Consider the following 25,456-nt stretch of genomic DNA (forward strand, 5'->3'; position numbering starts at 1 on the left):
GATAAAAAGATCTTATTGACCATAAACTTTTGAATGGTAGTGTAACTTTGGCACATGTTTTCTCTGCAACATTCTTATAATGACAAGCAAATATACTTCTGTTCTGTAAGACCTTTGACCTCTTACCTCGTAGCGTTTTCCAGAGCGCGAGAGAACACATTGTACCCTGAGGGTGTGGGGGAGTGCTGCAAAGAGTAGAACCACGTCGCTGCCTCCTTCACGAAAGCATTAGCATCATCTCCACCCAGAGAGTTAGACAGGGCCGCGTAAAACGCTGTCTTACTGTCAGCCCTTCCCTGAAGCTGCTCAAAATTCTTCTCAAATTAAATAAACAGAAAAGTTTCAATAAGAAAATGGGTTACACTTTATTTTGATAGTCCACTTTAGACATAACGCTTGATTTCTCACACTGGTGTTTTCATTTCATTCTGATTTATTAGTGTCCTGACCTTGATGTTCTTGGCTCTGCCGATAAGGCCGTCTTCAACTGATGAGCCCAGAAGTAATTCAACTCTGTGGAAGCGTCCAGAACGAAGGACCACAGAAGGCTTTTCCCGAACTACAGCTCCATCAACCACTGGTGACCAGGCCTGCAGGGGACCACTCACAGCCAACAACTACACACAAACACACCAAGAGAATGTTAAGCAAAAATAGTGATCGCTTTTTTACTTTTTTTTAGCTTTTTCTTCACAAAGGAGACCCATTGTACCTTGGTCTGGGCAGCATTGATACTCTGAGCCGGTTTGCTCCTCAAACAAGTCAGTAACTTTGCAGTATCAGTGGCTGAGCAGCCAAGTTCTCTAGCCAGAGATGCAGTTTGCGCCTGGGCTTTAGATGTACTCATTACAACAGCAGGCGAAAACACAGATCCACCCTGCAAGCATACAACAGCATTGTTTAGCATTGCATGAGACCACTAAAAAGTTATCTGGATCTTTAGTCAACAACCATGATGCATTATTTTCATCTAGACTTCATTTATTATGTTTTTTTTTTTTGTTATACTCTGTTTGAGAACTAAGAAAGAATTAAGCCACATCAACGCATATTTTATATTAATGCATTATGGTTCAGACCACAAAAAAACACAAAGAAACCATGATGAGTAGTTTCTTTGCATACCACAGCTATTTATACACCTGTTTACCCGAAGCTGCATACACAGTACATATTTGAATGAATTTGCATGCGATTATAAAGCAGTTCATTTCAGCACTTCCTATTTTTGCTAATGTGTAGTGGAAAGTGTGGTGAGAAACAGCTTCCCCGTTTACTCGAGCCTTGCCCTTAAAGTCTTATCAGTGGGAAGTTGCACAACAGAACAATAGCAGAATCTAATGACACTCTTTGCTCTGAACAGGAGATTGTCTCAGTTGGGACAGACATCTGATGGCTGATCAGATGTGATAAATCTGTAGGAATAGCAGTGGGAGATTGACAATGGGAAGCGCTCAGGCAAGCCAAAGAACCCGAGAGGATTTCAGACAAACTAGTACTAATGAAGACCTTTCACTGAGAGGTACGAAAATGCTGAGCACTGTTTGAGTGACTATTAATGAGTGGTTTCAAGTGACGTTTCTAGTTATTGTAGGCAGATGCCACATCGTTTTGATCATTTACAGATGTTGCGGTGTGTGAAGAGCTGTATTAAAACATAGATATCGTTTTTTTTCAGAGCAGAATGTGCAGCGTAAGCTGTGGTCTGTCCTTGAACTGAAGTAATATTCAAAAGACTAAACTGAACTTCTCTTTTCAAAAACAGTTAAAAAAAATATGCGTATGACCTAAAAAAAGATAAAGTATCTAAGACTAGACACAAATTAGCAGAAATGTCTGGTAACACACCCATGACCAAATGGTGATAAAATCAGACGTTTGTTTAGTCAGTCTTGACTTAATAAATGATCGAGCTAAAATGTTAGCTTAAAGGCTAATGGAGTTCATTAGCTAATTACTTAGCTACTTGATGTTTCCTTGATATAAGAAAACATCAAGTAGCATACATAAACATTATTAATATCCTTTTTGCCAAGATACAGATGCAGTTTTCTATTTTACAGTGCATGAGAATGACACGGCAGTAGTGCTGGATGACTACCCTCCTGCGGACATCTGCGAGCCCATATTTCGTATGGGAGATTGGCTGAAAATAGTGTCTGAGTAAGCATTAGCATTTCATGTTTCTACAAGAGCTTTAGCATGTATGCTAACAGTAAAATCTGACTATTTACATATTTTAAGAGATTATTATTACACAAGCAAGCACATATACATCCATTCAAAAGTTTGGGTTTGGTAAGATTATTTTTTTTAAGAAGTCTCATATGCTGACCAAGGCTGCATTTATTAGATTAAAAATACAGTACAAACAGTAATATTATAAAATATTATTAAAATTTAAATAGCTGTTTTCTATAAAATTTATACCTGGGATGGCAAAGCTAAATTTTCAGCAACTATTCTAAAAATCATTCTAATATGCTGATTTGGTGCTCAAGAAACATTTCTTATCATCCATGTTAAAAACAGTTCGTACAAACAGATTATTTGATGATTAGAAAGTTTAAAAGAACGGAATTTATTTAAATTGGTGTGACTTTATTGTCAGTTTTGAACAATTGAATGCTTCCTTGCAGAATAAAAGTATATTAATACATTACTGACACCAAACTTTTTAATAGTAGTGTTTAGGAATATTTTCTAGAGACAATATGTGTAAACGTTTATGTTTAGGAGTATTTGTATTCAACTATATTTACAGCAATGTTTGACAGTTGCTGGGCTGCATGTGTGAATACACAACTGACCACAAAACCATTAGCATTAACACTACCTTCCGCTGTTTATCACACATACACACAAAACTTGTTTTTCACTGAACAGAAATAGTTTTTTTTGGATAATTATACATTTAAAAATGACAAGCGGCATAACTGTCCACCTCACTTTCTTTCAGGGAAGGGTATTGGTGGAAGGTCTACTCAGTCAAAACGAAGGAAGTGAACCATATACCGCACTGTCATGCCACAAGAGTCTTTCATGGGTAGGTTCTGAATTGCAAAATAAACAAGCTAATTGTCAGTTAGCCTACGCTAACTGTTTAAGTGCTAATGGAAACATTCTCGATTGTCTCAGCTGGCTGTTTGAAAGTGTGACCAGACCAAAAGCTGAGGAACTGCTTCGACTCCCAGTGAACCGAGTGGGGTCGTTTATGATTAGAGAGAGCACAAAAGGTCAGAATACAACTTTAAAACGAACATTAAACTCTAGTCTAGTCTCACACAGCCAGACAGCATAAGGTCTGGTCCATATTGAAGCTTATTTTTGACAATAACTGCCCACTAAACCAGAAGAAACTGTCTGACAGAAAGAGTTTTATAAATGAATCCAAATGATATACTAAATAATGTTTTTGGCGTATATGTTTGATGTTACAATCATATTGCTTGTATTTTTGTAGGTATGTACAGCTTATCTGTGCGCCACAGAACTATTAAGCATTATCGGATAGTTCGAATGCCAAACAACTGGTACTTCATCTCTCCACGCCTCACATTTCAGTGTCTGGAAGATCTGGTCAACCACTACTCTGGTAAATCATGTAATACATAAAAAAACAACCAACAGTCATGCATGCTGTTTTAGTGTAAAAGATGGTCATCTGTTTGATGCAGATTTTCCCCTCTTGCTCTTGTTTAGATATAGCAGAAGGCCTGTGCTGTGTTCTTACCGGCCCGTGCTTGGCCGTCTGTGAAACACGCCTGAGTGAGCGCATGAAATCGACTGGGAGAAAATTATCCTTTAACTGGAGAGCAGTGAACAGGTAAGAAAATCAGTAAAAGCCACTCAAATGTTATTTCTTAGAAAGGGATAGTTCAAAACTGAGATTCACCTGATCAGTGTTTGAACTTTCATATAAACATGGAAGAATTTAAAATACTGTAAACCTTTTCAGACAAAATCTTTAATAGTGATACACTTTCTCTCAGCTCCGAGCTCATCCCACAGAGTACAAGCCCTTCGGCGGTCAGCTATGGGGTTCAGAACAGTGTCTCTTCCTACCTGTCTTTGCTGGGAGATCAGGAAAAGCCAGAGAGAAAGAAATTTAGTTTGAAGAAGAAGAGGTGGAGGTCTGTCTACACACTGCCGAACCACCAGCTTGACAATTTGGCCACTGTGGAGGACAACTATGAGGAGGTGCATTGATAGATCACAGCTAATTCATTAGAGGAGCTCAAAAGCTGATATCTAAAGGCACTGTTGTTTGTGAATCCTAAAGGGACTGAATTTTTGTCAGATAAACATTTGGAATACTTCAAATATTTACTTAAACACGTTTTTTATTCAAGTTTAGGCTTACGAATGAGTGTTTTAAGATGCTTGTGTAACCATGATTCATTCTTTTTGGACTGGAGAAGATAGATTTTACTGTAAATGTGACCTCAGACATTAGTCTTGTTACACAAAACAGTGGTGTTATATAACCAGCAGTGGGACTGTTCTTACCATTAGTAAAGCTCGGTGGAAGAGTGATGAAGCTGACGGCGAGGTGAGATGAAGGCTCGCGATGTCGGCTCCGTTTCTCTCTGCCCCTATTGTGACTTTAGTAGGGTCTCCTCCAAACAGAGCAATGTTTTTCTGAACCCAACCCAGAGCAGCTGCCTGGTCTTGCAACCCATAATTCCCCGGCAAAGCACTGGAACCTATACAGAGTGAACAGACTTCAATTCATGAGGCACATTCTGGATCTCCAAATGTATTTTCCACACTATCACTCCAGAAGATTTGCAGTAGATTACTGAGAAATTACCTTTGCACTATAATCAGCATGTGATAGTCCATTCATTATAGAGACAACAAAAATAATAATAATCATTTTTTAAATGTTTACTCAATTCTTCAAAGCTCCACAAGAGTTTAGCTGGGAAACTCAAGGAAGCCAATCAGGCTTCTGCACAGCTTTCACTGTGTGTTGTTTTTGGCTGGACAGTGAAAGCTCATCCTGGCAGACTACTCAAAGCCACCAGTTAGGCCCCCTTTTCAAACTTACTCAACCAACGTTGGCAAAGGGGAAAAGAATCTGAATATTTTCACAACCACTGTGTGGAATGGAACTTCTCATATGGACCTTACGTAACTATATTCCATAACCATATTCCATTGCATTTTTTGGAATTCCATTATATGGAAGAAATTATCCCATTTGTCCAATACGTCATTCTGTTCTAACCTAACAGAGCTTCCAGGGCACGGTTTAATTCCAGTGTAGGATATACATTAAACTGTCTTCATAACACTGAGATTCATTCCTTAAAACATTTTTAGGACTTTTCCGCATAAAGTGCCAAGGAAGCCTTTTTTTTTTTTGCATGACAATAAAAGAAACTAATAAAAAAAAAATTGTCAGTAAGTTTTTTTTGTTTTTTGACAGAAATTTATATGAGGATCCATTAAATTGATCAAAAGTGACAGGACTTTTACATCGTTACAAGAGATTTCTATTTCAAATAAATACTGTTTTCTTGAACTTTCTATTGATCAAAGAATCCTGAAAAAATGCATCACGGTTTCCACAAAAATATGAAGCAGCTCAACTGTTTTCAGCATTGATAATATTAAGAAATGTTTATTGGGCACCAAATCAGCATATTGTAATGATTTCTGAAGGATCATGTAACACTGAAGACTGGAGTAATGATGCTGAAAATTCCGCTTTGCCGTCACAGGCGAAAATGACATTTTAAAATATATACAAATAGTACAATTTGTGGGGCTGGCTAAAGTCTTGGAATATTTTCAAGATGCAAATATGAACACATTTGTGTATAATATGCGTGTTCGTACCTGCACTGAGGAATCCGAAAGCGGCCACTCTGAAACTGGCTGTCACTACAATTATGTTGCCAACAGCAGCGAGGTAAGAACCATCTAAGAGACCCGATCCAGAGTTGTGGAAGAACACCAGAACCGGCGCATTCTTTCTCTGTGACAAAACAGAACATTTTGCACTATTAATTGCCAATAATTGTATCCACACCACAGTCAGCGGATGGCGTGGTTTATGAAAACAGTATTAACAGATGTAAAAGTTCATGACAAACAGTGAGGTCAGTTACACTTTATTTTGATGGTCCCCTTTAGACTTTCTGTTGACTATAAGTAATGATGCACCTAAATGTCAACAACTCTCATTAGAGTATTGGTTGAGTATTAATAGACTGTTTTTTTGACAAAAAAGACTGGATTTGACAAAACTCGAAAAAGTGCCTGTTGCCGTCTGTCAGTGCGGTGTCAAATAAATGCATAATGCATACACTTTTGATTAGTGATTACGTCTATGTACTTATGCATGTTTGAGATCTTGAGTGAGTATATCATGGGGGTCTTACCACACTACTAGCAACAAACACATTGAGATAAAGACAGTCTTCACTGGAGGTGGAGTCAGCGGGGTCACCAGGCTGAAGACAACTGGATCTAAAACATCAAACAAACAACATCATTTGTTTTGATCAAACAAATCAGATCTCTTTCCAGAAAAGTGACCATTAATTCTGCAGAAAGGCAACTGGTCAATTTGACAGTATCAAAGTTGATCAAAGTTCAACTCTCAAAGTTGTCTACACACCGGGTAAACGTGGCATTCCAGGTACCGGTCCAGTCAGCTGGCTGTGGAGGGCTGAAACGGAGCTCTCCAATTGGTGGACGAGCATAAGGAACACCCAGAAAGTAGGTCACACGCTTGCTATCTAAGCCAGTTATCGGTTTCACCTCACTCTCTCCGAGTAATGTGCCGTGATCAAGGATGAAAACAGAAGTCAACTCTGGCTGTAAACCTGTAAAGAAATGTTTAAACATGTTGTTTGGATGAAAGAGATCAGACACACTCTGAACTGATAGAGACTTGAGTGAATAGAAGAATGTTTTGTTTCAAGGTGTCACCTGTCCTGATATAAACAGATTGAGCAGGCTCTTTGGTAACTAGTAAGCAGCGCTGGCCTCTGGTTGTAGGAAGGCAGGTGTGTGTGTCTGGATACATCACACATCTCATGGCTGACTCTCTGCTATCGATAGACACGGCTGAACAGGACTCACTTTCCTCACAGGCTACAAAGCACAAGAAATTTATGAGCACACAAGTACTTCCACATGTATCTGTATTGTAAAAAGTTTAGGTTCCAATTCTCACTATTAACTAGTTGCTTATTATTAGCATGCATACTACTAGGATATTGGCTGTTGATTAGTACTTATAAAGCACATATTATTGCCTTATTCTGCGTGACCATATCTAAATACCAATACCTAAACATTACAACTACTTTACTATTAATTAGCAGTAATTAGGAGTTTACTGAGACAAAAGTCGTAGTTAATAGTGAGAAACCCTAATGTAAAGTGTGACCAAAAATACATATACTTACATATATATATATATATATATATTTATATATATATATATATTAGGGCTGTCAAAAGATTAATCGCGATTAATCGCATCCAAAATAAAAGTTTGTGTTTGCATAATATATGTGTGTACTGTGTAGAATTATTATGTATAAATACACACACATTCATGTATATATTTAAGAAATATTTGCATTTATATACTGTATATACATTTATATAATTTATATTATATATAAATATTTAATATATAAATATAACCAATTTTTCTTAAATATATACATGATTGTGTGTGTTTTTATATATATAAATAATTATACACAGTACACACACATATATTATGTAAACACAAACTTTTATTTTGGATGCGATTAATCGCAATTAATCTTTTGAGAGCCCTAATATATATATATATATATATATATATATATATATATATATACACTGTATATATAAAGAAATAAATACTTATATTTAGCAAGGATGTAATAAATAAGTCAAATATGAGAGTAAAAACAAGGTTACAAGAGATTTCTATTTGAAATAAATGCTGTCCTTTTGAAATATATAATCTTTAACCCTGAAAGAAGTATCATGATTTTCACAAACATATTAAGCAGAGCAATTGTTTTCTACATTGAAAATAATAAGCAATTTCATGAGCAAAAATTCAGCATATTCAAATGATTTCTGAAGGATAATGTGTTACTAATGATGACTGGAGTAATGATGCTGATTCAGCTTTCCCAGCAGGAATAAATTACATTTGAAAAAAAAAATATTAAAATAGATAATATTTATTTTATATTATAATAATATTTCACAATGTTACTGCTATTTTTGATCAAATAAATGCAACCTTGTTGAGTAAAAGAGATAAAACGTTTATTCAGATCAAAAGTAGACTTCTACAAGTGTTCAACATGTAATATGTGGCTCTATCACGTTCAAATCCGTAAATATTCAAAAAGAAAAATAAAAATAAAAGGCATAGATAAAGATAGACGTTACCAGAAAGACACCAGTCTCTGACTTTATCCAGGTCCTCGGCAATGTCTCTGCTTATGTGGACAATGTCAAAAGCAGAAACAGACAAATCCACCTGCACAGAGGCGCCATCCAACTGCTTCCAGTTCTTCAAATCAACTGAAAAAAGTGCAATATAAGATCCACAATGTTTTGTGGAAATTAAATAAATGAATACTAAATGATATTAAATTGATAGAAAACAACAATTAATTATTCATTAACGAGTCTCTTACCATTCTTTATGGGAGAACGGAGACTAAATGGTGGACACACACTGGGATTCTTTGTCCATTGGTTCACTAGAGACACAAAGCTGATGTTTAAAATCTTTTCATCAAGTCATTCACTTCCACAACTCGCATACTGGGAATTCTCAATTGATTAAAAATCACAAAGTTTGAGTTTCTCAGTTTAAAAAGGCACTTGGATTTCAGACACACCTGGCTTTTCATACCAGCCAAAAGGATAGACTTCAGTCTGCACTTTGGATGGGGAGCAGTCCTGAATTCTCCAGTTTGTGATGTCGTTCTCTCCACACGTCTGGATACCTAGACTATTTAGAGTTAGACACAACACATCTGATCCTGTACAAAGGAAAAACAGAGACTAACTGTGAGTGGTTTCATTCCTCATATTAGACATATCACATATGTTTTAAGTCAAATAATTCATCTGAATGTAAAGGTTCTTTCGTACCAGGTACACCTGAATCTTGGACATATCCTATGCCACGACAGCATGGATCTTGATCACACCGCCTCTCACACTCAAAGAACCTGCACAAGGAATTCAAACAGCATTATTCATGAGGGGAAACAAATAAACTGAGATGGAAACACAAATTAGTTGGCGTTCCCCTCACCCTTCTGTGATAGATTTACTGGACACACTGACTCGACTGCGTACAGAGTAAGACACCATCTTCTTAAAAGGAACACGGCTGTAGAAGCTCTTCACACTTCCGGTCAGAGAAACTGCACAAAAAAAGAAAGTGATGAGCACATTATCACTTTGGTGTATCAGTTGGAAAAAAGTATTTTTTTTACCTAATGGTCCAAACAGTGAACCATTTACACAAAAAAACATCCATGTACACTCTAAAAAAAGATGGTTCTTTAGAGGTTCTTTACACGTAGTAACAGTTCTATTTAGTATCGTATCGTCCTGAAGAACCCTTTATATGCTGAAATGGTTCTTTGTGTTAGAGTTTAGGGTTCTTTATTCCCGCCTTTTTGTTTTTCAAATCTGTAACTGTCAAAGCCTCGTCATTACTGATTTTCTGGAGCTCAGTTATTACACAAATTACCAGTTGAGAGCATGTTGACAGTCTATTTATTTCTTAAAATGTCTATAAATTATAACTTAACATTTTTTAACAATCATTTCCTAACAATCATTTCTTTTTCTCTTTTTAGTTTAACAGAACATGCAAGTGTGAGCAGCTCTGTTCAGTTAAGGATACTCATCTTCTCTACACAAAGTAAGTAACAGAGATATGGAAAAAATTTGTTTTAATGACTTTATGCCTAAACATACCCAGTCACAAAAAAACATTAAAGCTATAGGCCTACAATGACTTTATATCACTTTTTCCTTTTAATATGGTAAAAGGCTCATCATACTGTCCATTTTTGCTCATTTTGGCCTTCATTAACATTTGGTCCATCTGCTGATGATGTTTAAGGGTGGAAAATATCTTACAAGCTAAGATAAAACGCTGGCTCTAAAAACTGGAAAATCTCTTTTACAGCATTGAGAAAACTCTTTACGGCAGATTTCCACTTAGGCAGCATTATTTTCCACCCTTAAACATCATCAGCAGATGGACCACATGTTAAGAGTTTATGATCACACCTTTTTGTTGTGGATTACTTTATAGGCCATGAAACATTCAATCCCCTGTGATCCGCTACTATGACTGGAAATCACAGCTCTTGTGTTCCAGGAACGCATAATAGGACTATCAAATCCTGTTTTGGCATTTTAAAGATAGTTACCACATACACTACCATTCAAAAGTTGTCTGTCAGTACGATGTTTTTTGTTTGTTTGTTTTTGAAAGAAATGTATACTTTTTTCAGCAAGGATGCATTAAATTGATCAAAAGTGACAGTAAAGACATTTACAATATTGCTAAAGATTTTGTTTATACTTTATTATAAAGGTGTAATATTAATTACATGTACTTACTATAGAGTTACAGTTTTTTTGAAGGGTTAGTTGCTTATAATTATGCATAATTTACTTTTATTATACTATAAGTACAAGCAGTAACATGTAACTGTCACCTTCAAATAAAGTGTTACCAAGATTTCTATTTAAAATGAATACTGTTCTTTTTAACTTTGTATTCATTAAAGAATCTGATAATTTATTGGTTCTATATAAGGTTTTATAACTATATAACGTCATTTTTTTTTTTTTTATAATTATTCCCATATAATCATCTCTCCAGACTCCAAAGGCTTGTTCAGACCAAAACAGACCAAATTCTCTCCGTAAATTCCTAAATAATCCACAATAAATAGTCCTTTTTAAAGGAAAGCTAAAAAAGCTAAAGAGCAGTCAAAGTCTTTGCTATGCAGAGGAATGAATGACTAAGTAATCTGAGAGACACTCCATCTGTCAACTTCTGTTAAAATAAATGACTTGTGATTCCACATGGTTTAAATCCTAGAGCTGTTCTGCAGTTTAGACAGACATCCAGAATAACCAAATTACTGTGTGGTCACTCACTCTCACTTTACCAAATCTTACGTAACACTTCTATTCCATTTCTAATCAAAAGGCTAACAATGAACATCATGCATAAACCACAGTTAGACAGTCTCTCCCATGTGCTTTTCTTTCAAAGGAAACTAATTCTGGGAACAGTACAAACGGGAAATTCTGTAGAATGGAGCAGAAGTTGAAATAAAGATAAAACAATTAAATTGTACATAATGTGTGTCATGCAAGTACATAATGATAAATTCATAAACCATGGTTAGACTAGTGCACATTTTAGGTCCCCATGACATTACAAGCTCAGTTTCCTTATCAATTTTAAATGATTATATCTGCTAAAAAAGTTTTCTTTTTTCTTTTTTTTTAAGTCAATGTGTAGGAGCACATTCGCATTTGGCTAGCATCAAAAAACAAATAGAAATGGACTAAATTGCAACAATATGGGATATCATGACCATTTAAGTTAAAATCAACTAACTTCCAATGAGTTTTGACAGCATGACAAGTGAGAATGCTCTAAATTTTAGCCAGTGGAATTTCCATTAGTTTTTACACTTAAAAGATCCTGAAACACTAAAATACATTTTCTGAGATGTAGTGTACAGCTTTTTTGGCAGTAGACGTATAAAGCAGATGTAAGATGTCAAGACATCATTGTCAACTGTACAAACTGCACAAGCTGTCAGGCATGTATATTTTACAGATCTGCTGGTACAGAATAGGTCATATTAGATTCTGTTAGTGTTTGCTTCCACGTACCGCAGACAGCATGAGGTCACTGCTGTCTGCACGCCACATGGGTGAAGTCGAGTTTTGCCACTTCGTCTCATTGAAATGTTCTCTAGTCACCCAGACAATTCCTGTTACCACGAACTCAAAAAATGCATAATGAGAACTAGGCATGCCTCATTTTTATGGCTAATGAACAATGCACTGCATTTAAAGGCAAAATTAAGATAAAGCTCCAGTTTGCAGTCCATACTATTAACAGCAGCAAAACAAGTAAAACTAACCGGTGCAGTGTGTGCATTTCTTTCTTCTCACATAAAATAATTATATTATATCACTATTAACTAAATCAAATCAAAATTCCATGTCAATTTATTTACTTATCTGAAGTAGTAGCATTATAATAAGTGGGATAATCTGCTTTGTGTTGGTGTCCCATAGGTGTACAACTTCAGACACTTTTGTAACCAATCAGGATGCATTACTAAAACTAAACCGCATAACTAAAACTGCATATACACATGGTCAGACAATTCAAAAAAATCTCTTCAAACTAGCCATCCATCATCAGTCTCACTTTGCCCTTTTACCCTCTGTCTCCATCAAGCTCCAGCTATACAAACAGCTATACATTAGGTTATGCAAAACCCATCTGTCCAATCACAGAGAAAAGTCTCTGAAGACAGCTAATGCTGAGAAATATGAAAGCATTATATACATATACAGTGTATACGTGATTATTTGAGGATAATGGGTTATGAAAACAAAATCAAATTAGAAAACAAAGTCTAATGTACTTGGTGTATTGAGTTATAGTGTAATGGAATTGCATAATAAAAAAAATATCGGTAAGACTTTAGTTTAGCATCCCATTTTCACTAGTAACTAGTTGCTTATTAGCATGCATATTACTAAGATATTGGCTGTTTATTATTACACATAAAGCACATATTAATGCCTTATTCTGCTTGGCCATATTCTACATCCCAAAACTTAACAAATACCTTACTAACTATTAATTAATTGAGGCAAAAGTTGTAGTTAATAGTTAATTAAAATGAGAATTAGACCCTAATCTAAAGTGTGTCCAAATGATCATATTTTTGTATCATAAATTTCATTGTCTCGGTTTCATTGCAGTGACACATGGCATTTTTGTGCATAAACGACTCACCTTTCTTCTGGTATGCAGTCTGAAGACTCTGTGCCATCACAAAACTGCATGCCTGTCTGAGAGGTTTATCATACGCCCCACACACACGCGTGTCAGGATACAATACACACGCAAAATACAGAGGGCCTTCATCGCGAATGTCGGACACGTGACACAGTTCTTCTTCTTCACACCCTGAAACCCATCACATTCAAAGAACAGAAAGTGAGACATTGTTGCACTACACAGATACTCACTAACTATATAATTGTAAGCAAACGTTTTGCATCTTACGTTTCAGACACCAAAGCTGAGCCTCCTGGAAATTGTACTGGTGTTTAAAGATCCAGTAAAGCTGACTAGGCAGTTTCCTCTCTGGGTCGACTTTTATATCATTATTCTCCAGAACACCAAAAGCCTCCTTTATTGAGTCTAAGTGGACAACACAGTAGAAACAGAAATTTGAATTTATTACATACCAATAAAATAAATAGTATTAATACCATTTAAAAGTTAAGGGTACTTTTAAGAACAAGAAGACAAAAATGTTCAGGTATATATATACAAGTTTGGCTTAATTTCACTCATTCGTACCAGAAAGTACGATTCTGGAATCCTCTACAACAGCTGATCCACTGCAAGCAGAGGGAGGACGTGTGTTCATATCAGACTCTGAGAACATAAATTATAACCATTAGGCTATACATGAGCACATTTCATCAAACTATATACTTTTGTTTATGACAGGCATTTAAAATGCTTTATTAGTGTCATGCTCATGCGTGCAGAGTATGTCCAAACCTTTCCAGATGTAGACACGTTGGAAACTGATGAGAGTTTCCTGATAACCAGTTTTATTTTTACTGGATGCCGGTAAGGCTGCATCAGCTGCAAGAAATGTTCATTTTCATTACAATGCCCATCAATTCATAAATCTTGATATAGCATGCAATCAAGTGTTAAAGAGTTTATGAAATTGGTACGGGTTGGGGCAGAATGATGCAATAGAGAGCAAGCGCTGGAAAAACTAAACAATTGATAAAGGTCAAATAACAGCTGAACCATGCTGTGCAATTTTAAACAATTAAACATTTGTGTACATTTGTAGTTATGAAATCTGGAGTGTGTATGTGGAACTCATACTGATGGTGAAGTTCTGTCCGCCAAAGTTGAATGTGAAGCGTTTGAGTTGTTTGCTGTATTGGACACCAGCACCACAGATGCGTTTGGAGGCGGCCACGTTCCTCACGTCCCAGTCTGTCTCGCTGCACTGCAGCACTGAAGGAGCGCTCAGGAGCCCACACATGATAGAGCCTGCAACACAGGACACAAACCATTTACCAACGTAACACACAGATGTGAACCCTCACTATAGCCTTTTCTGATTCAGATTGTATTTGGATTATTATACTTTGATAACTTCTAACAAAAACTGATGTGCTTATTTGTATACATTTAAAAAATCTTTATAAAGAGTTTGTAACATTATTCACTACCGTTCAAAAGTTTGGAGTCAGTAAGAAAACTTTTTTTTTGGGAAAGAAATTAAAGAAATTAATATTTTTATTTAACAAGGATGCATTAAATTGATCAAAAGTGACAGTAAAGAGGTTTATATTGTTACAAAAGCTTTCTGTTTCAGATAAATGCTGTTCATTTGAACTTTCTGTTCATCAAAGAATCCTGAAAAAATATTGTACGCAACTGTTTTTAACATTGATGATAATACTAAATTTCTTGAGCAGCAAATCAGCATATTTAATGATTTCTGAAGGATCATGTGACACTGAAGACTGGAGTAATGATGCTGACAATTCAGTTTTGCAATAACCAGATTAAATTGCATTTTAAAATATATTCAAATAGAAAACAGCTTTTTTAAATTGTAAAAAAAAAAAATCCACAAAATTACTGTTTGTGATGTATTTCGATCAAACAAATTACAGCCATGGTAAGAAGAGATTTCTTTCAAAACATAAAAAATTGTTGATTTGAATGGTAGTAATATATATATATATATACGGTAGTAAAAAAAAAAATTATATATATATATATATATAAAATAAAATAAAAATAATTTTTAAAGAACATTTTATTTAAAAATACATTTAATAATATATATATATAAAATATTAAAATATATAATTGTCAACGTTTTTTTTGGAAGTATTAAAAAAACAGTTTAAGATGTGTGTCGCCACGGGCCCTTTTGGTTTTGTCTCCCAGTGATTTTGGGTGTTAGAATAGTGGAAAGAAGCTACATCTGCTCCTAAAGAGTGAGAGCGTCTCTGACCTCCATCGAGGACATTCTGGTTCAGGATGAATCCATCACAGCAGTTCTCACGGCTGCAGGAGTTGACGCAGAAACGATGGACGTCAGCCAGAGTGGTTCCACGTGCATCAAACACAAGCGTCCGATACACTCCAGAACCGGTCTTACGGAAACTCAGCCTCTCAAAACTCTTCAGGCCTGCTGTGCTGAATTCATGACCTTTTGTCAAAAGATGAAGGGTGGAGAGTAAAAGAGAAAGAAAGAACAGATATTCTTTAAGTAGTGGCCAAGAAACACACGTGCATCTAAATGCCTGTGGGTTGCCAAAAATAATCACAAACTGGGAGCTCCGTTCCTGAGAGAAGTCTCAAAGTATCTAGTCGTTTATTTCACATGGAACAATATTTATCTGTTAACAGAACAAGCCTGGGGAATGTTTTTAATGACAATTTTCTTTATTCTTGTGTCCATGGATGACTAGACCACTTTGTTCAAATCGTTACTTACAAACCACAACTTAATCTTTGGAACTACAGCTCAATTATGATATCGTATGTTGATTATATTTCATTGTATTAGGCTCTTTGTCTCCGATAGTTAATTCTCTATTTAGACAAACTCAAACTCTACCCACATTCGATGCATCACCACATTTTACTGCAGTGCGTAACCAACACATGGTCCAGGTGACTCACAACAACTAACCAAACTGAGAACATAAGGGATATAACCAATATCTGATGATCTTACCTTCCTTTCTCAGCACCGTCAGATTGGGTTCATCTCCTTTTATTTTCAAAACACAGTTGAGAGTCTGGAACGTCTCAGCACCATCATTTCCCAGAAACCCTTTGCTCTGAAATGCCAAACAAACCGCAATAAAAAAAATTTCCCTTCCATTTTTTTTGTAATAATCATGTCACTTTTGGGAAAGGAGATATGAGTGCAACCAAGGCAAAAAAAGGCCCAATGCCAGATATAACACTGGAAATAACTCTTAAATATGTTTGTCTTCTCAAAAGATAATGTGCTTCAGTTTATATTTATTAGCTTGTGTGAAGACAAATGAGGATTTATGTTAAAGAGGTTGTTAAATCAGGTAACCCAACACATCCACTCTGACAAATTAATGCTGAAATTAGAAAGTTAGAAACTAAAAAGTGAAGATTATGTATTCATTTTATGTAGAAAGCATTTAACCATTAGAACACCATTCAAAAGTCGGGGTAAAACCTTTTTCAAAAACATCACAAAAATAATTTATGAAATCCAAACTTTCTAATTTAAAGGGATAGGTTCACTTTAAAATGACAATTTTACACCTTTAAGTTGTTTCAAACCTGTATGAATTTCTTTCTTCTGCTGAACACAAAGGAAGATATTTTGAAAAATGTCAACCAAACAGTTAACTGGTCCCATTGACTTCCATAGTATTTTGTTTTCCCTACTATGGAAGTCAATGGGACCAGTTAACTGTTTGGTTACTGACATTCTTCAAAATATCTTCCTTTGTGTTCAGCAGAAGAAAGAAATTCATACAAGGTTGAGTATTGAGTGATACTCACAACTTGAGGGTGAGTATATGATGACAGAATTTTCTTTTTAAAGTAAACTATCCCTTTAAGCTAATATGCATCACTAACAAATACACCGCATGTAATATACAATTCTTATGGGGTAAAGTGTGAATGCATTTTGGTCATACTTGTTCAGAGGTCCTGCATTCAACATTATCTGTACTGGTGCTGTACAGCTCACAGTAAGTTTTCTCTTCATCACTGAAAATAGCCACATGTTGGCATGAATCTTCCAGGGCACAATCTATCAGAGATCAGGGATGAGATCAACTTTAGTCATGAAGAGTGCGAGTACACATCTGACTAATTCAGTACAGGTGCACAGCTGCAATATTCAACAGTGTATCTCACCAAGCACACACTTCCTGAGTTGTGTTTCCTTTGGCTGGGGTGAGGAATCAGAGCTCAGTATTTCAGCATTCTCTGATCTCAGCAGCAGGGAGGAAGGAGCAACCAGATCAAACTTTTCCATTACTGCAAACACACAAAGAGGGATATTCTGAACACACACAAATACATTTAAATATAGTTTGTGCTTTCTTGATAAAGATTTACTGATCTACTTAAGCACTGTTAAATAAATAATGTGTCTTGTGAAAAGCAAATTGTAGCTCTCCAAGTTTAGCTACACTAGTAGCTAGGTAGACTACAAGATACTAACAAGTTAATAAAGCAATATCTTTTTGAATATAAAACTACCACTGTAATTTGATTCACTTTTACAATCATTTATCTGGCTTCCTTTTATTAAGATCTTAGGGTAGGGTAAATTTACACCAAATATAAAAATTAATCTACTTAACTGAATCAAAAATATAGTAACAAAAAGCAGTATTTAAAGTCGCAGTGATATAGAACTAGTAGAACTAGGTCTTTTCTTCCGTATTATTATGTGCACCTGAGTAAAATGGATTATCAATAAAGAAAACTCAAGTAGGTTAGAGGCTCGGTTCTATCCATCAGTTGTTGATTGGATGCACGTAGATCTGAATGTAAGGAGGAGGCGAGTTTAAGGGGACTAAATTATGTCGAGCATACGTCACTAGAGAGAAAAATTTAGTTGTGACATTTTAATTCAATTATGAAGTCAAAAAGGCTTTTAAAAATTAAATAAATGCATGGATGAATTGTTCACAATGTGATCAATAACATGCATTTAGAAAATAAAAAAAATAGTGCATTTTCATTCTGTGGCAACTTTATAATTTGGCTACACTTTAAAAACACCGGCACTACTGTCACGCTGTATAAAAATGTTGCAGCATTGCTATTTTTAGTGATTTCTACCCCTTAACGCTGAATGTAGCACATACCTTTGCACTCTTCAACTGTCATTGGACCATCAGAAGACGTCCAAGAAAGTTCCTCTCCCTGTGGGGAGACACACAACCATCTGCCAGACACGGGGTGCTCCTGGGCTGACAGAAAATCCCCTTTATTTGTACAACTCAGTTCACTCTGCTGGCACTCAGTAAGACCTTGAGAGTATTCAGACAAGAGGACAAATAGAAATGAAATTTTAAACCATGAAAAATCATAAGTGAAAAAAACAATATTCCTATTTGGTCACTCTCCTGCCTCTGAAACCTATGATCTACATGTCGACAGAGCTGTCATGTATAACTGTAACCATCTACACCTGCTGTTCTTGAAATTGTGTGGCAGTTGGCACTTGGGTTGGGCTGATTTGTTTTGGCCTTTACTCACAATGAGAAGCACTGAAGGCTCCCTGGGCCACAGTGGATGTTCCAGCAGGGCAGGGAGAGCAGAAGACCTGCCCTTCTTCCTCTTGAAATGTATCACGTGGACACGGAGTACACACACCACCACTGGAAAATGAACCAGCTGGACACAACACTGTGCGTGAGAGAGGATAAAAACAAACACACAGTAAGCAAAGTGATTGAGCATGAGTAAGGATGGTGCAGAGTGGAAAAAGAAGAGAAAGTTTGACAGATACAGAAATGAAGATTAATAATAGAGAAGAAGTTATGTGCAGTTTGAAATATTACATAAACCTTCACAAATACATTTACACATTTTTGCAGACCACATTTCTATTTTAGTACATGCCCATAAGCTAAAATGTGCATCAGTTATAGAACTTTATTGGTGCATATTCAGAAACACAAGTAAAGCCATTTTCTTTTATGGTACGAAGGACAGTCTGTCATTAAGACGACCAAATGGTACAGAAGCCAACCTACCACACCCAGTGGATTGTGGGAGCCGCTTATAGCCAGCCATGCAGCTAAATGAGGGAGGACTAGAGAAAGCGAGAGAACCGTCAGAGAGGAAGATGGACAGGTATGACCCACTTCGGATTAATGCCTTCACGCTGTTTAACAGTCTCTCTTCACTAAGTGTTATATCTGGGAAAAATAAACATGCAATATTTAGAAAGAAAAGTACATGGAATAATAAAACACATCAATGATTCAGAGTAATGTGAGTGTGAAATGAAACATTTGGCATTAGATATTGGAAAGGCTGCTCTCACCAATATCATGAAGATCAGGGAGAGATGTTATTGGCAGGTCAGAGAGGCGGGCCCTAAAGGTGATGCGCACAGTGACCTCCTTGTCAGTCAAACACTCAAGAGACACAGATGACTCGTCACAGACTGCAACAGACCTGGTCTGGCCGGATGAGGTCAGCTAAGACACATTAACAAACATTCAAAAGAAGTTGTATCTGTAGTTTTAGAGATCAGCACAATTTGTTGATGTTGTAATCTAGGCCAAAGATACCTACATATTGAATATGAAATTGGCAGTAAATCTAATATTGTAGGCTAAGTAAAAATGTGCTTGTCCATGATCTATCATCTAAACTAGTATAAGTGGAGAAATGACTGTTTGGGAATCCCCTATGAAGTCCCTAAAGGAAATGGTGATGATAAAAATATGTGATGCGAGGAAAAAAATGTTTAAACTGTTTTCGGATCATTTGCAAAAATGTTTGTGTTCCCTCAAAAAGCTTGCGTTCGCTCCAAAAGTTTTGTGTTCCCACAAAAGTTTGCATTTACTAGCAAAGAATGAAAAAGTTTGGCAAGCAAACACAAAGTTTCTCAGGGGAATGCAAAACTTCTGCAAGCCAATGCAAAAACTAAAATATATATTGTTTTCTCATATTTTTTTTCTATGACCATGTCCCCTTAAAGGAACACGCTGACTTTTGGGGACTTTAGCTTATTCACCGTATCCCCCAAAGTTAGATCATTCCATACATACCCTTTTAATCTCCGTGTGTGTCATAACTCTGTCTGACGCACACACCGCTAGCTTAGCACAAAGACTGGAGGTAAACGGCTCCAGCTAGCATACTGCTCCCAATAAGTGACAAAATAACGCCAACATTTTCCTATTTACATGTTGTGATTTGTATAGTCACAGCTTGTACAAATAACAAGGTCACATGAGACACAGCCTTCTTCTAACCGTATACATACTGGAAACTATATTCTCAGAAGGCGAAGCACTGCTACTTCTGCGGAGTGATTTGCTCGCAGCACCTGAGTAGCCCTGTGGTGAGGGTGCGTCAGACAGAGTTGGGTTGAGATGAAAAGGGTATGTATGGACTTATCTAACTCTGGGGGATACAGTGAATAAGCTAAAGTCCCCAAAAAGTCGGCGTGTTCCTTTAAGGGCTCCATAAAAATGTGTTCTTTTTTTTCAAAGTTACATTTGAGAGTTAAATTAATATATTAAATAAATATGTTTAAACAAATATACTTTATTAGATGTATTTTGTATTCGCAAAACACAATATAAATATTTTCCTATTTTTTTATTTTTTTCATAATTTGCTTTGGCTTTAGGAGAATGTCAAAATAAAAGCCAGATATTTGATTTTAAAACATGTTGTGGTAACACTATTTTACAGTCTCAATGTTACATATACTTATTAATGCATAATTACACACTGCTAACGCTAAACCAAACTCTAGCCCTAATTGTATTGTGAGTACATGTTGTTAATAAATATTACACTGTAACAAGGACACCTTAAAATAAAGTATAACCCACGTTGTCTTTATTATATTATGCTTATTTTTTTGTCACACATTAAAAATGTGTTTTTTATACATGAATATGATATATCTCAAAGCAGACTGTGTGTGTTGTACCTGTAAGCTGCAGAGACCTGTAGCTCTCATGTCTTGCAGCAAAGCAGCCTGTAGCTCAACACTCAACCCGCTGCAACTCTTTTGGCCCTCAGCCAGGAACATCTGTAGCTCTAAGGACACCTGAACTGTCTGCAATACCTGAGGCTCTGATTGACATCATAACCACACAGACGCTCAGAAATTAGAGCAACAAGACTTCATAGAAAGGCAAATCCCAAAAGGAAATATTGCAACAACCTGTGAGCATTTTAAAAGGTAAATATAGAACAATGTGTGTGTGGCCTTTACTTTGGCAGGCGTAAGAAAGTGGAGCATCATCAAGCCAGTTTTTCGCCTGGGGATCACACAGGAAGCTGGCGACAGGAAGGGTGTTGACATAACCTTGGTCACAGAACAGCTCACAGCGCTGGGTCGGCTGGCCCGCAACATTCGCAGTGCTACACAGAATGGCACCATGGGAAATGTCTCCATATGGAAGGGAGCACTCAGGAACTGAAAATGGAAAATAAAAATGAAAAATTGTCAAAAAGAAAAACGTTTTTACGGAATATTTATAAATAATAGTTTTTATTATGTTTTTTTCAATGTTCAATTTGATGTTTTATGCTCACCAAGGCTGCATTTATTTAATTAAAAACACTGTAAAAACAGTAATACTGTGAAATATTATTACAATTCAAAATAATTTTAAAATGTAATTTAATTCCAAATTTTCAGCATCATTACTCCAGTTTTCAGTGTCACATGATGCTTCAGAAATCAGAAACCATTCAAAAATTTGTGGTAAGACTTTTATTCATCAAGGATGCATTAAATTGATCAAGAGTGACAGTGAAGACATTTATAATGTTACAAAATATTACTATTTAATCAATGCAAATAAATACTGTTCGTTTAACTTTTAATTCATCAAAAAATCCTGAAAAAAGTATAACCATTTCCACAAAAAATGTTTAAGCAGCACAACGGTTTTCAACGTTGATGATAATAATAATAATAAATGTTACTTGAGCGCCAAATCAGCAAATTAGAATGATTTCTGAAGCATCATGTGACACTGAAGACTCGAGTAATGATGCTGAAAATTCAGCTTTGCCATCACCGGAATGACAAAATAAAGTACCACACTAAAACATTTTTCTTGTTTGTGTTTACATTTAACAATAGGGAAGAAAAGACTATCGCAACCTCCATTTCATGCCGACTTTAAAGAAATGCAAAGTGTGACCTAATTCACTTACTGTCACAGGCTGGGGTTTGTCCTGTGCTGCGAGAGGTCCGCGTTTTTGGCAGCTCCTTTCCGCTTTGAGAAACACACCAACAGTCGGACAGGTCACACTGCAGGGGTAAGAACCGCTGCCCGTCCTGCACACATTCAGGCTCATACCCCACACCGACCTCTCTCTGCAATGCCAGAGTCTTTTGTAGAGAACACCAACCTGGACCTACAACACACAAAATAATACAAAGGTCTGACGTGGTACATTTCTCAACACCTTGCTACCAGACACAGTACTTAATGTTGGTGCTGTGGTCATGACCCCATGTTAAGATGTACAGGGTAGAATGAACTGTATATTTATTTTGAGCATAGTTTTTTTTAGGTTATATTTATATATATATATATATATAAAAAGAAATACAATCAATGGATGGATGGATGGATGGATGGATGGATGGATGGATGGATGGATGGATGGATGGATGGATGGATGGATGGATGGATGGATGGATGGATGGATGGATGGATGGATGGATGGATGGATGGATGGATGGATGGATGGATGGATGGATGGATGGATGGATGGATGGATGGATGGATGGATGGATGGATGGATGGATGGATGGATGGATGGATGGGTGGATGGATGGGTGGATGGGCGGATGGATGGGCGGATGGATGGGCGGATGGATGGGTGGATGGATGGGCGGATGGATGGGCGGATGGATTACATTGCAGTTCTCCAGAGGGATTGGCGACGGCGGGTTGGATGACTTGTCCGGTTATTGGACTCACGCACAACCCCTGCGAATGGCCTGAACTGGTCTTCTGGAGTACTGAAAACTCACCATCCTACAGATATGTGCACACAAACAATGAGACAGATACACATGAAATGCAAACCTTCAGTAGTTAATATTGAATGTACTTTTTTATGTACAGTACAACCTAAATAACCACAAAAAGAAGGCCTTACCTCCTCACATGAAGGGCTATAAGTGAAAGTGATATTAGAGCTTGTTTGCATCCAATCAGAAAGCATGAAATGACTTTGGAGCCTTTGGCATGTAGTTTGACCTGGGAGACAAATTATCACAAATCAGCTTACAATGATAAACCCCAGAAGTAAAACTAGCAGTTCCCCTAACAACCTTGATAATTATTGAAAAGATTTGAGTAAAACATGAGATTGGACTCTTACACTGCTGAGGGGCCGCAGAACGAGACATCAGAGAGTCTGCGATGTATCTACCCTCCTCATCAACACACCAACAGTGACCTATGATTTCAGACAGAGCAAAAACATGACAATTATCCACAAATAAATATTGAAATATTTTCCTTTGGCAGAAGTACACAACTGTTCAAAAGTTTGGCATCAGTAAGTTTTTTTTTTTTTTAAAGAAATTCATATTTTTATTCAGCAAGGATCCAATGAATTGATAAAAAATGTGACAGTAAAAAATCGATTTAAAATAAATGTTTTTTTTTTTTTTACTTTCTAGTAAAAGAATCAGCACCAGATCAGCCTATTATAATGATTTCTGAAGGATCACGACTTCACGAGACACTGAAGACTGGAGTAATGACGCTGAAAATTCAGCTTTGCCATCCCAGGAATAAAAAATAAAAAAATCTAATCCAGCTATTTTAAATTGTAATACTATTTCACAATTTTACAGTTTTTTACTGTATTTTTGATCAAATAAATAAAACATTAAACATCTTACCTACCCAAAACTTTTAAACTGTAGTGTATGTGCCAAGCTGTTTATATGAAGTATGAAGTACCGGAGTATGGTCTCACCTGTGCTTTGGTGGCACTGATTGGGCAGCCACTGGCCATAAGCATCACACTGTGGGATGTAGGGCTGGTACCCCAACATTAAACTCTGTCTATCTTTGTCACTGGCCATCAGTCTGCTCTGCCAATAGAAATGTAGGGCTGTCGAGAAGCGAAAGCATATTTAATATTAGTGTGGGTAGAGCTTTACAGCAAATAACCAAAGAAACGACGTGTGGAATGTTTAATTGAATAGCACAAGGGGGAAGGGCTATCAGACTTGTTGAATGACCAAATAACCTTATAAAATTAATACACTACACGGTTGAGTACATAGTACATATGTATAGACAGTGTATAAGTGCATAGTGAATCATTTGGGACACTTCATTTCCAGGGTTTTCTCACACGTCTAGTACTTTCTTTTGCAGCATCTTTTAACTTTCATTTTGAGACAGATAAAACAAAAGACTGTACTGGAATGAGCTGCGAGTCTCAATGCTGAGTTGATATTGCTCAGCAGAGTTTGAGTGATGGGGATCTTTGAGGAGCGTGTCTGCTCCAACTCCACAGGGGTCAGATAGACACTCTCAGCCAGGAGGAAACCGTAACCCACAGGCACATGTGTGTTGTTTGAAGTAGAGATTAGCTCCTCAGCCTGCTTCAGGAACTCAGAAACCTGGCTTTGAACCATCGAACAAGGACCTGGACCTGAAGAGACACACAAATTAGATATTATGAAGATGATTTAAATAGATTATAAAGCAATATTTGAGCAGATAGTAATGCCACTACATATATTAATTACTATTGTGTATAACTCACATTTGGGAATTTGTCCAACAGGAGCCTTGCTATCTGATAGCATGTCTCCTTGAGGATTAACGCACCAGCATTGACGCACGTGAAAGCTCCCGAGAGGAACACTGAAGTCTAATAGCGGACCTGGATAACCAGAATCTTCTCTTCTGATCAGTCTCCAGAAAGATAACGGGTTCAGAAAAACTGATGGTCCATAATTGGCCTCAACGCTCCCTTCTAATAAGTCAGATGGAACATCAGAGAACTTCTCAAATTTAGCCAGGACAGGGAATACTCTGTGGTGCCCAGCCTTGAACAATTCAGATACTAAGGCTCGGAATGACGCCATTGCTTCTGTGTTTCTTGCATAGGCTCGCAGAATTCCAAGAAGTTCTGAGACGGGCAGGTCTTGTCTGGAATTTACGATCTGAACCCATTTACGGTAGAACTCATTCACTTGTTCTGGAGGTCCATCGCACTGGATCTGGTTCCAGCTGCCATCATATGCACAACGAGGTATGTACACTTCAGAAAGCTGGGTTATAGAAGATGGATCTGAGAGAACAGAGCGGATTGTGGACAAGAATTTCTGGGTCGCTGTGGCCTGGCAGTTTGTTGGACCTT

The 25,456-nt window shown here is 36.7% G+C and overlaps 2 protein-coding genes across 3 annotated transcripts in view; one reads left to right on the forward strand and one right to left on the reverse strand.

Annotated features, from left to right (window-relative positions):
• Window positions 1-25,456, reverse strand: part of tg (thyroglobulin) — a 37,568-nt gene that overhangs the window by 5,671 nt on the left and 6,441 nt on the right. For both annotated transcript variants that reach the window (XM_079625081.1, XM_079625080.1), the window contains exons 10-44: window positions 24,857-25,453; window positions 24,509-24,742; window positions 24,056-24,193; window positions 23,450-23,527; window positions 23,225-23,325; window positions 22,980-23,100; window positions 22,268-22,471; window positions 21,315-21,518; window positions 21,027-21,172; window positions 19,398-19,554; window positions 19,105-19,269; window positions 18,605-18,754; window positions 18,211-18,375; window positions 17,249-17,371; window positions 17,026-17,141; window positions 16,071-16,176; window positions 15,342-15,539; window positions 14,192-14,362; window positions 13,850-13,936; window positions 13,643-13,720; window positions 13,343-13,480; window positions 13,070-13,243; window positions 9,302-9,413; window positions 9,136-9,215; window positions 8,880-9,023; window positions 8,673-8,738; window positions 8,422-8,556; window positions 6,946-7,110; window positions 6,632-6,839; window positions 6,393-6,480; window positions 5,848-5,986; window positions 4,510-4,706; window positions 713-877; window positions 450-617; window positions 127-314 (exon numbers count right to left, since the gene is read on the reverse strand). In XM_079625081.1, the coding sequence (XP_079481207.1) occupies window positions 127-314; window positions 450-617; window positions 713-877; window positions 4,510-4,706; window positions 5,848-5,986; window positions 6,393-6,480; window positions 6,632-6,839; window positions 6,946-7,110; window positions 8,422-8,556; window positions 8,673-8,738; window positions 8,880-9,023; window positions 9,136-9,215; window positions 9,302-9,413; window positions 13,070-13,243; window positions 13,343-13,480; window positions 13,643-13,720; window positions 13,850-13,936; window positions 14,192-14,362; window positions 15,342-15,539; window positions 16,071-16,176; window positions 17,026-17,141; window positions 17,249-17,371; window positions 18,211-18,375; window positions 18,605-18,754; window positions 19,105-19,269; window positions 19,398-19,554; window positions 21,027-21,172; window positions 21,315-21,518; window positions 22,268-22,471; window positions 22,980-23,100; window positions 23,225-23,325; window positions 23,450-23,527; window positions 24,056-24,193; window positions 24,509-24,742; window positions 24,857-25,453 (5,506 nt within the window). The remainder of the gene's footprint in view (window positions 1-126; window positions 315-449; window positions 618-712; window positions 878-4,509; window positions 4,707-5,847; window positions 5,987-6,392; window positions 6,481-6,631; window positions 6,840-6,945; window positions 7,111-8,421; window positions 8,557-8,672; window positions 8,739-8,879; window positions 9,024-9,135; window positions 9,216-9,301; window positions 9,414-13,069; window positions 13,244-13,342; window positions 13,481-13,642; window positions 13,721-13,849; window positions 13,937-14,191; window positions 14,363-15,341; window positions 15,540-16,070; window positions 16,177-17,025; window positions 17,142-17,248; window positions 17,372-18,210; window positions 18,376-18,604; window positions 18,755-19,104; window positions 19,270-19,397; window positions 19,555-21,026; window positions 21,173-21,314; window positions 21,519-22,267; window positions 22,472-22,979; window positions 23,101-23,224; window positions 23,326-23,449; window positions 23,528-24,055; window positions 24,194-24,508; window positions 24,743-24,856; window positions 25,454-25,456) is intronic.
• Window positions 1,231-4,516, forward strand: sla1b (Src like adaptor 1b). The gene is made up of 7 exons (XM_079625082.1): window positions 1,231-1,522; window positions 2,064-2,163; window positions 2,960-3,046; window positions 3,139-3,236; window positions 3,464-3,595; window positions 3,703-3,826; window positions 3,993-4,516. The coding sequence occupies exons 1-7, from the start codon at window positions 1,444-1,446 to the stop codon at window positions 4,207-4,209; spliced, it is 837 nt and encodes a 278-aa protein (XP_079481208.1). The 5' UTR covers window positions 1,231-1,443; the 3' UTR covers window positions 4,210-4,516.

Source organism: Phoxinus phoxinus, assembly GCF_949152265.1.
Source record: "Phoxinus phoxinus genome assembly, chromosome: 10".
Classification (NCBI taxonomy): domain Eukaryota; kingdom Metazoa; phylum Chordata; class Actinopteri; order Cypriniformes; family Leuciscidae; genus Phoxinus; species Phoxinus phoxinus.